General features: G+C 45.4%; 1 protein-coding gene across 4 annotated transcripts in view; it reads right to left on the bottom strand.

Moving 5' to 3' along the window:
• Positions 1–14,533, bottom strand: part of ZNF592 (zinc finger protein 592) — a 55,985-nt gene that overhangs the window by 6,125 nt on the left and 35,327 nt on the right. For all 4 annotated transcript variants that reach the window (XM_030931138.1, XM_030931140.1, XM_030931139.1 and 1 more), the window contains 6 exons: positions 9,877–10,055; positions 2,205–2,381; positions 1,776–1,935; positions 1,375–1,662; positions 1,040–1,152; positions 275–410 (listed from right to left, as the gene is read on the bottom strand). In XM_030931138.1, coding sequence (XP_030786998.1) covers positions 275–410; positions 1,040–1,152; positions 1,375–1,662; positions 1,776–1,935; positions 2,205–2,381; positions 9,877–10,055 — 1,053 coding nt within the window. The remainder of the gene's footprint in view (positions 1–274; positions 411–1,039; positions 1,153–1,374; positions 1,663–1,775; positions 1,936–2,204; positions 2,382–9,876; positions 10,056–14,533) is intronic.

The raw sequence follows: 14,533 nt of genomic DNA, 5'->3' as shown, positions 1-14,533 counted from the left end.
ATGTCCACAGAGCACAGCACACCCCTACAGAGGGGGCCATGGTGACAGGAAAGCAACAGTAACAAAAGGCTGACAGGCCACCTTATGGGTCTTTGTCCTTATCCCCTACTTGTGTCCAGTGCCAGGTGGGTCACACAGGACTAGAGAGTGACCCACATTGAGGGAAGCTGTCACTCTGGTTGCTCCATGGCTGCAACAGTAGCCTTCCTAATGCCCTTCCAGCTCCAAGCCTCACTGAGCAGCCAGCTCCAGTGGGCAGGGAGCCCACACTCACCTGAGGGGAATGTCCACCTGGAGGTTTGACTTTGGACGTTTGGCTCAAATCAGGGTTTCTGATGCCATGCATAAGGCTGATGTGGCTCTCCAGGAGGGAGGGCCGAGGAAAGCTGGGGCTGTCCTCTGTGCAGTACCTGCAGAAGCACAGCAGAGAGGTCAGGTAAGTGCCTGGGCTGCAGGCTCCCTCAGTGCTATTCACACCAAGGCCAGGAGGGAGAGAGTCTGGAGCAGACTCCTGGGCTGGCTGGTGCTGGGATCCCCGGAGAGATCCAGCCAGCAGGTCAGCCGAGGTGGCAGACAATAGCACGTTAGAATACTTGCATTCTTGACACCTGGCCCTCAGCCACAATCTCACTGAACACTCCCTGATGTCACCGCCCACAGACCCAAGTGCTAGGGTAGTAGTCATAGTGAAAGGGCCTGGGTATATCCTAAGGCACAGGCAGACGGTGTAGAAGCCTTTCAGTCCCAGGGGTGCATGGTCACATCACCATCCCTCCTCCTAAACCTCAGGGTGCTTCGTGACTGATGGGCTGTGCAGTCCTAGGCTAGAAAGTGACGCGGCAGGGCTCAGGAGCTACCAGGTTCTGGAAGCTGATTTCTGACCTGCCCGATTTCTGACTTAGCTGCAATTTCTTCCAGTTGGAAATCCCTTGTCTCTTGTCTTAGACACCTGATCTTGCAGCAGAGAAAAGCCCCAGTGGTGCCATGGACAGAGTCTTTTGAACCTCAGGCCTCCTCACTACTATACCCAGGGACTCACCCGCAGGTGTAGACCTTCTTTACTGTGTCATGGTTGTTGCGGATGTGTTTGCGCAGGCTGTTGGGGGTGTGGAAGGATAGTTCACACTGCCGGCACGGGTACCGCTTCAATGTCTGAGGAAGGAGGTGGCAACACACAAAGCATCAGAACTGTAAGATAGTTCTGGGTGCATCTTTCTTCTCAGATGCTATAGGCAGAAAGGAGGATAATCCCAAAGACCGCAAGATCTGTGGTACCCACGCTGCCCAAAGCACCAGGAACACTAGGAGTTCTGGCCTCACAGAAAGAAGTCCAGAGGACTGGGCTCTGCATTGTGACTATGTGGCTGCACTTACCCGACCGTGGCTCTTTTTCATGTGGGACACATAGCTCTCCCGATCTGGAACCCACTCCTGGCACTCCTGGCAGGTCCAGCCAGTGTTCCTCAGCCGAGGCCTGGCTTCCACCCTGCGGTGGGCTTCAGGCCTACCCCAGCGGCCAGAAGGCAGGGAGCTGCTCCGAGCAGCCACACTAGTGGCTGGGGGCTCAGTGGGAACTCGAGAGCTGGGGCGGCTTGAGGATGTGTCCACTGAAGACTGGAGGCTTGACAGCTCATCCACATTTCGGGGAACACCGTGAGTGCTCTGGGGATGGGGAGAGCGATTACTGACTGGGCAAGGGGAAAGACGCACAGAGTCAGACCCCCAACCTGAGGCATGTGCCCTCCTCCCCAGCCTCCTCCCACAATGCATCCCACCTTGACATGTTGCATCAACTCCGGCTTTTGCACGAACAAGAGTGGGCACTCAGGGCACTTGAAGACGCCCACCTGCGTCTTGCTGACATTCTGGTAAAAATGCTGCTGAATGTGCCTCTTCTTATTGAAGACCATTTCACAGGAGCACTTATAAATGAGCCTGATGAGACAAGCCCCAGGGTGTGAGGTGGCCAAGGCACCACGCAGCCCCTCCACCCATCTCTGCTCTCTCTGAACCAGGGTCAAGTTTGGGAAAGCACTACCCCGAGCCAATGTGGATGCTCCCCTGCCTCAGGACATCCTTAGTATGACCCCAGGCACCTCTGCCACTAACCCTAGCTCCCTCACCCATTCCTATGCCACCCACTACAGCACCCAGGCTACTCCTCTCTGCCCCACAGGGCCTGCTGGCCCTGGAGCTGCACTCACTGGGAGGGTCTGTGGGGCTGGGTGGGGTGCTGGGTGGCACTGTGGTCCGCGGTGCTGCTGGCAGTCTTGAAGGCCATGGGGCAGAATGCACATTTGTGGAAAACCTGGCAGTGTCGCTCCTGGATATGGCTTTTCAGCAAGGCCAAGGTCAGGTGGACGACACCACAGTGGATGCACCTAGACAAAAGTGGGGTAGTGTAGGTGGAGTAGAGGGAGTACCAGACCGAGAGGAGGTGCTGCAAGAGGAAGGATGGAGAAGAGGAACAGAGCTATCCAGGCACCTTCTCCCTCCCTCAATCACTCAGACTTCCACCCTCCACAAGTACATCCTGAGGGTCTGCTTGCTACAGTCTGGCACAATGTGGCCACACAGGGGCCCCCAAGCCCAAGGCCATGCCTTGTACAGAAGGGAGAAACCCCAACCTTCCCTGCACTGGCCAGAGGATATTCTGCCAACCAAAAACCTGAGCCTACCTAAGAGAAGTCGGTGGAAGTGGAGAGGGAAGAAAATGGTTCAATAACGGCATAAACGTGTATTTAAGTGTGAGACAACTGCAGAAGTCCAAGAAATTCCAAAGGAGGCTGCACAAAACCCATGCCTTCCCACAGGCTGGTGGTACGAGTAAGCAGGGATGGCCACTTAACAAAACATACAGTCAGGCAATGCTATGCTCACCAAAACAACAACTACATTAAAACAACCCTTAAAGACCAGGAAGAAATACTCCATAGTGTTGTTCACTGGAACTTGCTGTGATGAAGGAATGGTCAATAGTTCCACTGGGGCAGGCACAGTAGGTCACGCCTGTAATCCAAGCACTTGGGGAGGCCGAGGAGGGTGGACCACACGAGACCAGAAGTTCAAGATGAGACATGGCTGACATGGCAAAACCCCATCTCTACTAAAAACACAAAAATTAGCTGGGCATGGTGGCCCGTGCCTGTAATCCCAGCTACTCAGGTGGCTGAGGCAGGAGAATCGCTTGAACTCAGGAGGCAGAGGTTGCAGTCAGCCAAGATTGTGCCACTGCATTCCAGTCTGGGCGACAGAGTGAGAACCTGTCCCCTGGCTGGGGGGAGGGGGGGAAGCTCCACTGTTCATGTGGCCATGTGGCTATTTAAATTAACAAAATAAAATAAAAATTCAGTTCCTTAGTTGCACTGGCCAAATTTCAGGTACCCAGTAGCCACAAATGGCTGGTACTATACTCTACTGGACCACGTAGCTCAGAAGTGCTGTGATATCTTCTTGGTGGAACTATGGGGATAACTTTTCATTTCTTTTTCTCCCTATCAATTTGTGTTTTCCGAGTTTTGTTTGGTGGATATGTTTTTTTTTACAATGCATAAATAGGATATACGATTGTCTTAAACCATTTTTCTGAAATTGAGGCCATACGGAACTTGTTTCAACTTCACAACATCTCTCTATAAATACTGCCTTCCCTTTTTTTGATATCGGAGAATAATATGACCTTTCTCCATGTCAACCTGCATCCATAAGATTACTAGTCCCTTGGCCAGGCGCGGTGGCTCACGTCTGTAATCCCAGCACTTTGGGACGCCAAGGTGGGCAGATTACGAGGTCAGGAGATCGAGACCATCCTGGCAAACACAGTGAAACCCCGTCTCTACTAAAAATACAAATAAAAAAATTAGCCGGGCGTGGTGGCGGGCGCCTGTAGTCCCAGCTTCTCAGGAGGCTGAGGCAGGAGAATGGCGTGAACCCGGGAGGCGACGGAGCTTGCAGTGAGCGGAGATTGTGCCACTGCACTCCAGCCTGGGCGACAGAGCGAGACTCCGTCTAAAAAAAAAAAAAAAAAATTACTAGTCCCTCTCTTGTGTTCGGTCTTTCCTCCTGCCTACAAACACACACAGGTCTCCCCTACATGAGGAAACATCTTTCCCCTCTCTGCTATTTCTTTTCATCTTCCTTTTGTTGCAATACTGTCTGCCCTCATAATATTGACATCCCCATAGGCACTAAAGAGAGGCAGCTGCTTTGCTAAAATAAAAGGCATGCCTTCATTTAAGAATTCTTTGACTCCTGAATGTTACCCTTCATTTTACTACATATATATATGTTTTTTTTTTTTTTTTTTTTTTTTTTTTTTTTTTTGGACACAGAGTCTTGCTCTGTCACCCAGGTTGGAGTGCAGTGGCACAATCTCGGCTCACTGCAACCTCCGCCTCCTGGTTTCAAGCAATTCTCCTGTCTCAGCCTCCCAAGTAGCTGGGATTACAGGCACCTGCCACCACACCCAGTTTACTTTTGTATTTTTAGTAGAGACGGGGTTTCATCATGTTGGCCAGGCTGGTCTTGAACTCCTGACCTCAGGTGATCCTCCAACTTCAGCCTCCCAAATTGCTGGGATTATAGGTGTGATACATTTTCACAGTCCACATAAATCACCAAAGAATCCTGAACAATCTTTTTTCTTCCTTGTATGTATCGGAAGGGAAGGGTAGAGAATCACCTTCGAAAATTTAATTAGCAATGAAGAGCAGCCCACAGAACCAGAAAGCTTTTTGCAGTGAACTCCATAGAGCATTCATTACTAAATTTGTGTATGCTTTAAATTAAGGCTTCTATACTAGCTACTTACTTAATTTTCCTTTCTCTCCTGCTAAACAGAAGAGTGAAACCAACTTCTAGCACACACAAGTATTTCCACACTACAAAGTATTATGAGGAGAAAAAAGCACATAATTCCACATTCATCCAAAGTGGCCAAGTACACCTGATATGTGTAAAGAATCTCTTAAGTGGCTTTTTTTGTGTCATTTGACCAAACTCCTGCAGAAACAGTAGAAATATATCCTTCTCGAATGCTACTGAAAATTCCTTCTATGTATCTTGTAGACATTTCTTTGAGAAACCTCACTGAAAGTGAGAACACATGCAAAGTACCCTCAATGAAGGACTGAATCCAACGGGGTTTACAAGTTGATGAGAAAGTGTGCAGAAAAGAGTGCCTACCATATGACACCGCACTTGACCACAGCTTAAGAGAAAATAGACAATTATAGAATCATATGTTGTGAAATATGTAGTTTTAGAAAAGATAAACAACATAAAGTATTTAACTTTGTTAATAATCACAAATAAGAAAATAACATTAAAACAGTCTAAACTTGCTACCTTATGACATCATTAGCCACTCTCCAAATTATTAACAAAGAACAATTTATAAAATTCTGAAATATATGTGCATGCATATTTTACATAAAATACATATGAATTATATAAATAACCACATATAGAGATTTTTACATTATCATCAAGTAAAAGCAAAAATAATATAAAACATAAAATAATATTGTAAAACTCTGTAGCAGAGTTCAATAAAATGGAACATAGGTATCTTGAGAATGTACTAAAAAAATTAACATACACAGAATGGGAGAAAATATTAGCAAATCTGACAAGGAACTTGTACTCAGAAGATATAAAAAAACTCTTACAACTCAATTATAAGATGTCAAATAACCCAATTCAGAAGTGGGCAAATGATCTGAATAGACATTTCTCCAAAGAAGATGGAGTCCAGGCCGGGCACAGTGGCTCACGCCTGTAATCCCAGCACTTTGGGAGGCCGAGGTCGGGGGATCACCTGAGGTCAGGAGTTCAAGACCAGTCTGGCCAAAATGGTGAAACCCCATCTCTGCCAAAAATACAAAAATTAGCCGGGCATGGTGGTGGGCGCCTGTAATCCCAGCTACTCAGGAGGCTGAGGCAGGAGAAGTGCTTGAACCCGGGCAGGGGTGGAGGTTGCAGTGAGCCGAGATAGTGCCACTGTACTCCAGCCTGGTCAACAGAGTGAGACTCTGTCTCAAAAAAAAAAAAAAGATGGAGTCCAATAAGCACATGATCAACACCGTTAGTTAACCACCAGGGAAACAAGATTCCATTTCATACCCATAAGGATGGTTACAATCAAGAAGACAATAACAAGTGTTGGCAAGGGTGTATAGAAACTAAAACCTTCATACAGTGCTGGTGGGGATGTAAAAACGGTGCAGTCACTTTGGGAAATAGTCTGACAGTTTCTCAAAAAGTTAAACAGGGTTACTATTTTTTTTCCTTTTTTAAAATTATATTTTAAGTTCTGGGATACACGTGCAGAATGTGCAGGTTTGTTACATAGGTATACAAGAGCCATGGTGGTTTGCTGCACCCATCAACCCATCACCTACATTAGGTATTTCTCCTAATGCTATTCCTCCCCAATGCCCCACCCCCTGACAGGCCCTGGTGTGTGATGTTCCCCTCCCTATAGAGTTACTATCTGACTCAGCTATTCTACTCCTAGGTATACAAAGCAACTGAAAACATGTCCACATGATAACTTGTACATGAATGTTCTTCAGCAGCATTATTCATATTATTCATTATTCATGAAGCCAAAAGGTAGAACCAACCCAAAGGTCCATCAGCTGACAAATGGATAAACAAAACATGGTATATCCCCACAATGGAATCTCATTCAGCCATAATAAGGAATGAAATACTGATATATGCTACAACATGGATGAACCTTGCAAATATTATGCTAATATTATATAATTCCACTTATATGACATGTCCAGAAGAGCTATGAGACAGAAAGTAAATTAGTGATTGCCTAGGGTTATGGGGATGAAAGAAGTAGTGGATATGAAGTTTCTTCTTGGATAGTAAAAATGCTCTAAAACTGTGTGTAGTGATTGCACAACTCTGTTATGAATACTGCAGTGTTGTGTATGTCTTCTGACTTCAACTGCAGATCACTGAAAATTTTAATATCACTATCTTCAGTAATCCCTTTAGCTGAATCACAATACATTTGGTCTGGCATTCCTTACAAAAAGGTTTGATAAACTGAATTGCTTTTGAGATATTTCTTTTTACTTGTACATAAGAAAATATGTAATTAAAAATGAAAAGTATTAATCCATCCATACAACTAAAAATTTCTTGGGCCAGGTGCGGTGGCTCATGCCTGTAGTCCCAGCACTTTGGGAGGCCAAGCCAGGTGGATCACCTGAGGTCAGGAGTTTGAGATCAACCTGGCCATCATGGTGAAATCCCATCTCTACTAAAAATACAAAAATTAGCCAAGCATGGTGGCACATGCCTATAATCCCAGCTACTCAGGGGACTGAGGCAGGAGAATCGCTTGAACCCGAGAGGCGGAGATTGCAGTGAGCCAAGATGTTGCCACTGCACTCCAGCCTGGGTAACAGAGCGAGACTCCATCTAAAAAAAGAAAAAGAAAAAAAAAATTCTTGGATTCAAGATTCAAAGATAAATATTTAAGTGTTGATTGTATTACTATTGGATTGGATTTGATCTTATAACAAGCAGCATACACTGAAATCAAGGCTAGAAAGGTATTTTTAAGTGTTACAGGATACTGTAAAAACATACTCAGATGTTTGGTGTGAAATGTAGCCTGGGATGTTGCCAAGCAATGCTCTTCAGCAACTTGGTGGTAAGTGCTTTGTATAATCCTGTCTTAGGTTTGTCTTGTTTTTAATGTACTTTAGATACTCCATCCTCCATAAGATGAAAAAGAAATCAGTCTACATTTTTAAATGTTTATACCAGCCAGGTGCAGTGGCTCACGCCTGTAATCCCAACACTTTGGGGAGTTGAGGTGGGAGGATTGCTTGAGCCCAGGAGTTCTGCAACCAGCCTGGGCAACATGGTGAAATCCTGTTTCTACAAAAAGCACAAAAAGTTAGCCAGGCATGGTGGTGCGTGCCTGTAGTCCCAGCTACCTGGAAGGCCGAGATGGGAGGATCACCTGAGCTCGGGAGGTCAAGGCTGCAGTGAGCCACGATCACACCACTGCCCTTCAGCCTGGGTGACAGTGAGACCCTGTCTCAAAAAAATATAAAAATAAAATGTTTACCCCAAGTCAGCAATGTGGGAGTCACTGCAAAACTTTAATATATGTGTTAGCTTCCCAGAATGATCTTTCTAAAACACACTAGCCAGATTACTACCCTGCTGCAAATCTTTCTGTAGCTCCTCAATGTCCACTGGAAAATGCCCAAATGCCTGCCAAGAAATATAAGGTCTTGCATAGCCTCGCCTTGCCTCTGCCAAACTCCTCATCCCTCATTTCACATAAAAGCTATTATCAAATCTTGATGCTTCTTCCTAAACCCCTCTCAAATCTACCTTCTCTCCATTCCCACGATCATAGCTTCAGTGAAGCCCTCAGCATCTCATCTGGATCATCACACTTGCCTTTCAAGAAGTCTTCAGTCTCTCCCCTCACTAATATATGTATTTGCTTCCCAGAATGAACTTTCTAAAATACACTAGCCAAATAACTTCTCTGCTGCAAATTTTTCTGTAGCTCCTCACTGTCCATTGGATAAAGTCCAAATGTCTGCCAAGAAATACAAGGTCTTGCATGGCCTGGCCTCTGCCAACTCCCTAGTCTCATTTCTCCCCACTCCCACAATTCATACTGACATTCCTCTATACAACCATACTCATCATTCCTGACACCCCTTTTGTGTATGCTGGTATTCCTGCTCAGGCCCTTGCCAGGTATGGTTTCCCCTTCTTCTGCCTGAAAATCTCCTAATATCTCCTTGAGGAAGCCTTCCTGACCATTTCTCTATTGTGGGACTTAGCACTCTGAGTTATAATTACTTATGTTCTTATGTTTGTAACCTATGAGGGCAAGCGCTGTTTCTTTTTCTTTTTTTTTTTTTTTTTTTTTTTTTGAGACGGAGTCTCGCTCTGTCGCCCAGGCTGGAGTGCAGTGGCCAGATCTCAGCTCACTGCAAGCTCCGCCTCCCGGGTTCACGCCATTCTCCTGCCTCAGCCTCCCGTGTAGCTGGGACTACAGGCGCCCGCCACCTTGCCCGGCTAGTTTTTTGTATTTTTTTTAGTAGAAACGGGGTTTCATCATGTTAGCCAGGATGGTCTCGATCTCCCGACCTCGTGATCCGCCCGTCTCGGCCTCCCAAGGTGCTGGGATTACAGGCTTGAGCCACCGCGCCCGGCCGTGCTGTTTCTTAATCATTTTTGTATCCTTAGTGTCTAACACAATGCTAAAGACAATAATAAGTACACACAAAAGTCAAATGAACTTAAAACCAAAAAAAATTTAATGTCAAATAGCAGAAAACAAATTACAGATCAATGAACTCTAGAGGGAAGCTTTTTCCCTCACTTTGATCTTTTTCCTGAAAACGACTTCTTGCTTATGTTTGACACAAAGGAGGAGATTCCATTTAAAATAAGAGTTTTCTTGATTTTACCAAGAGGCTGATCCTTTCTTCCAGTCTCAGGTTTTGCCTATTTTGCCACAAACTGACAAAAATTAACAAAAAGAAAGATACTAAAGCCCTTTGAGTTTGGCATCTTGCAGCCCCATTTGTTAAAACCTGCAAACATTTCCAAGTACTGTAATTAGTACATTCATTAATGAAACAGTACTTTACATTTAATGTGCCGAACGTGATAACTTTGTGAGCAAATTAAACTTATATACTTTTAAAAACCAAATAGACAAAGTATTATATGTATTCTAATCTCCCCAAAACTTCAAAGCTAATTTTTTAATATTTAAGTTTTTTAAACTCCTTATTCTTCTCTCTCTTGCTCTTCCCGTCTGCTACCAAATAAAAAATGTCTGTCCCGGACAGCAAGCCAGGCAGCACCCACCTGTAGCCCACCTTGCGGGCATAGTGCAGGCAATTCTCCTTTACATGGGTCTGGAAGTAGGCAGAGCGGCAGAGGACCCCACACTCCGGGCAGCAGTAGGGGGACTTGTGTGCGTGAATCCGCTGGTGGGCACAGAAACTGCACTGGTTGGGCAGCAGCATCTGGCATACCTGGCAGGTCTAGGAAAGAACACCAAGAAAGCAGATCATGCAGGAGCCATAGGCCTGTGGCTCTCCAACAGGGGCTGTCTGGCTTTCTAGCACATGGGTCAGAATAACCCCTTCCCCCAACCACTCTCTCTTCCAACTCTCCTGGACACTTCTGATACCCCTAGACCTCATTTCGAATGCTGATACTGATACCCAAGAAAGCTTTGTCTGACACCCTATTAATTGGAGACAGACCTGACTCTATTCTCTCAAAGACCAGTTCTGCCCCTAGGACTGTTTCTTTCCTGTGGCTCAGCAGAGGATCAGCTTTTCCTTTGCAGAGGCCGAAAGCACATCTTGAATTCTAAGACCTCACTGCACTGCTAGACCCACCAGAGTCTCTGTCAGAGCTCAGTAGAGGCAGTTCTTGCCATCTACCCCCAACACTGGCCTGATAGAGACCTGCTCAGCACCTCTAGTCAGGTAGTTCAGTGACTTCCAAAGTGGATCTGAGACCACCCTGACTGGTACTCAGAAGGCTCTCAATATAGACTGACTGAATAGTCTTGTCAGTTTCCATTGCTCTAGTCCTATTTGCCAACTCTGGGGGGTAGGAGAGTTGCGGGGGTGGGGGGTGGGGGTTGGATGGGGGGCAGGGGTTCCCTGAGCCACAGCTAAGCAAATACACCCACAGACAAGGGCAGATTAGGTAGCAGCTCCTTTGTTCCCAGCCCCAGGAGAAAACCAGGGGAAGTACAAGTCCTGCAACCAGACTCATTGAGCTCTGATGGGCAGAGCTCTGACAAGCAGCCAGCCCAGAGGGAAAAAGTAAAAGACTTAGCTGGTGCCTGCATGCTGGAGAGGCCCTTCTTAACTTCTTAGTAAAGGGGATACCTGTCCTACTCACAGAGGGAGACACTGATGTGGGGTCAAAGGAGTTGCCTAGAGGGATATAGAAGCCAGCTCGAAGGGGCTGCCACTGACCTGCCACTGATAGGATAACATGAGCATTAAAAAGAATAACTGAATATGTAAATACACTGAATATATAAAAACAATGAGCCATTACAACATAAAACCAATAGAGGAGGTAACCTCAAATATACTAGGATGGCTACCGTTTGAAAGAACACAAAATAAGTGCTGGAGAGGATATGGAGAAACTGGAACACTTGGGCACTGTTGGTGGGAATATAAAATGGTGCATCTACTGTGGAAAATAGTACAGTGGTATCTCAGAAAATTAAACACAGAAGTACCATATGATCCAGCAATGCCACTTCTGAGTGTGTACCCAAAAGACTTAAAAGCAAGGTCTCAAAGATATATACTTTTATGCTCATGTTCATAGCAACATTGTTCACAACAGCTAAGATGTGGAAATAACCCAAGTATCCATCAACGGATGAAAGGAAAACAAAATGTGTTATATACACACAATGGAATATTATTCAGCCTTAAAACAAGAAGGGAATTTTTTTTTTTTTTTTTTTTTTTTTTTTGAGACAGGGTCTGTGTCGCCCAGACTAAAGCGCAGTGGCACGATCTTGGCTCACCACAGCCTCCACCTCCCAGGCTCAAGCAATTCTCCTGCCTCAGCCTCCCGAGTTGCTGGGATTACAGGCACACACCACTACTGCCTGGCTGATTTTTGTTTTTTAGTTTTCCAGTTTTTTTTTTTTTTTTTTTTTTTTTTTGTATTTTTAATAGAGACAGGGTTTTACCATGTTGGCCAGGCTGATCTTGAACTTCTGACCTCAAATGATCCCCCCACCTCATCCACCCAAAGTGCTGGGCTTACAGGCATGAGCCACCACGCCCAGCCAAAAAAGAAGGAGATTGTGACATATGCTACAACACAGACGAACCTTGAGGACATGCTAAATGGAAAAGCCAGTCACAAAAAGACAAATGCTGTGTGATTCCACTTGTATGAGATCCTAAAATAGTCAAACTCCTAGAGACAGAAAACACAAGGGTGGTTGCCAGGGTTTAGGAGGAGGAAGATAAATGTGGAATTGTTTTTTGTTTGTTTCTTTTTAAAAATGAATACAGGGTTTCAGTTTTGCAACATGAAGAGTTCTGGAGACTGGTTTCACAACAGTGTGAATATACCTGACATCAACACTACAGTACTACTGAACTGTACACATCAAAATTATTGTAACGGTAAATTTTACGTTACATGTATTTTACCACAATTTTTAAAAAATAGAAGAGGGACTCTCAGAATACCAATTGAGATTTTCAGGGTATCAACTCACAACTCTGAGAACTATTAATTAAAAGAAACAAATTATCCCATTTTCCAACATAAACTATATTTTAGAGTAACCAAAGAGCCCTCATGGAAGCAAAAAAGATACTTTATACAGAAATCTAGCTAATAAATGAGAAAGAAACAAAGAATTAGAAAAACATCCTTTGAAACTCAATAAAATTAGACTCAAGCAGTGATTACTGATGGATAATGAGGTAAAAGGTGGGGAGCTTTACATGGAAGGGATCAGAATATTATCACCTAAATTCACTCCCATCAATTCAGCATCATTAAAAGCGAGACAATGAGGCACTTTGTGCCTCCTTAAGTTATGAAACAGGAAGAACACAGCACCCTCCACTCCCACCCTCCATCAAAACTGACCTGAATCTAATCAAGTCTTTACTGCTAACTTCCTACAGAAAAAATATGGGACATGGAGGAAAAAATTCCTTGCATGAGGAAGTAATCAGCAAAACTCAAAGTTCTGGAAAACTTAGGAAGTAATCAGTTAAACCCAGAATTGTTCTGGAAAATGCTCAGAACACATGACCCAGTTTCTTCAACAAGTCAATGGCATGAAAAGAGGGTGTCTACTAGGATGGAGTGGGAAGAGGTACTGTTCCAGACTGAGCTATTTATTAAATATAAACAAATGTGATGTGTAGCCCCACGTTCAGATCCTGACTCAAAATAATCCCAACTGTAAAAAGACATTTTTTGACATAACTGGGAAAATCTGAATATGAACATATAGTAGGTAATGTTAAGGGATTGTTATTAATTGTGTTGGGTGGAATGACAATATCCATCTGGCTGACATCCTGCCCCACCAATGTAGCTTGGAAAGCAAGAGGAAGGATGAAAGACTCCCTGGGTCACTACAGAGGGAGGCATGCTCCATTCAGGGGCAGACTCCCAGGAAGAAGATGGAAAGCTCAAACCAATGCTGTTCCCGCAGTCCCTGCTGTGGTGTGGAGCCCAACCTATCTGTCCACCCCCTGCCCTGGACACGTGGGCTGAAGCTAGGTACTGTCCTGTGGAAAACCCAAGCCTAGTTTTTAATCCCATCGCTCAGGCTTCACCCTTTCCCTGAGACTCAGAAGCCAGTGGCAAGAGGTTTTGTGAGGGATTTGGAGCTGGCTAAGAGAGGCCTGATAGCCTTCTGTGTACTCCTTCCCTTCCTGTTGGCCGGTGCTCTTCTCCGGCTCCCACTAGGGCAGAATGACACAGAGAGGATGTAAGATGAGAAAGGTGCCATGCCAGCCTGGGATCCTACATCCAGACCTCTGCCTCCTCAAATTTTAGAAGATGCACAAGGAGGCCCGGTGTGATGGCTCATGCCTGTAATCCCACCACTTTGGGGAGCCGAGGCAGGTGGATCACTTGAGGTCAGAAGTTCAAGACCAGCCTGGGCAAACATGGCAAAACTCCATCTCTACTAAAAATACAAAAATTAGCCAGGCATGGTGGTGCACACCTGTAGTCCCAGCTACTCTGGAGGCTGAGGCAGGAGAATCACTTGAACCTAGGAGGCAGAGGTTGCAGTGGGCCAAGATCGTACCACTGCACTCCATTCTGGGTGACAAAGCAAGACTCCATCTCACCCAAAAAAAAAAAAAAAAAAAAGAAAGAAAGAAAAAAGAAGAAGATATGTAAGGACCAGTGTGAAAAACTCCCAGGCCCAGGCATCAGATCTCCACTGCCAAGGGTCCTCATGGCCCCTTGACTCAGATAAAATAAACCTGGCCCAACTCAACCATGCTGGGGCAGCAAGAACACTGAAGCACCAGGGGAAGAGACCCAGAGTGACCACACCCCATCTGACGCATCAGAAGAAAAACGCAAACTGAAACAGAGCAGGAGAAGATGAGAAGCCATAGTGGGATCCTATAGAAACTTCTGGCCCTTTTGGGGGGGCTGAGTCCTCCACAGAAGCCCTACAGGTCCACCAAACTCAACCTCTGACCTCTACCCTAATATTACCAAGACCAGCCTCATGCATAACAATTTCCTCTTCTTCAAACCCACTCTGCTCTCTCACATTCCTTTGCTCTCTATACTCAGAACACCCTTGCCCCTCCTACTCCTCCAAACTCATCCTTGTAAGCCCAACTTAAATGTCACCTCCATGCAGCATCTTCCTCATGCATGGAGTCACCATGAATTAGTCCCTCTGAAGCACTCTACGCAATCAGGTTTATAGCCTTGGTTTAGCCCCACTCAGTTGGCCACGTATTGTAGCTGT

Source organism: Rhinopithecus roxellana, chromosome 5 (genome assembly GCF_007565055.1).
Source record: "Rhinopithecus roxellana isolate Shanxi Qingling chromosome 5, ASM756505v1, whole genome shotgun sequence".
Classification (NCBI taxonomy): Eukaryota; Metazoa; Chordata; class Mammalia; order Primates; family Cercopithecidae; genus Rhinopithecus; species Rhinopithecus roxellana.
This window is presented reverse-complemented; position numbering and strand designations above follow the sequence as displayed.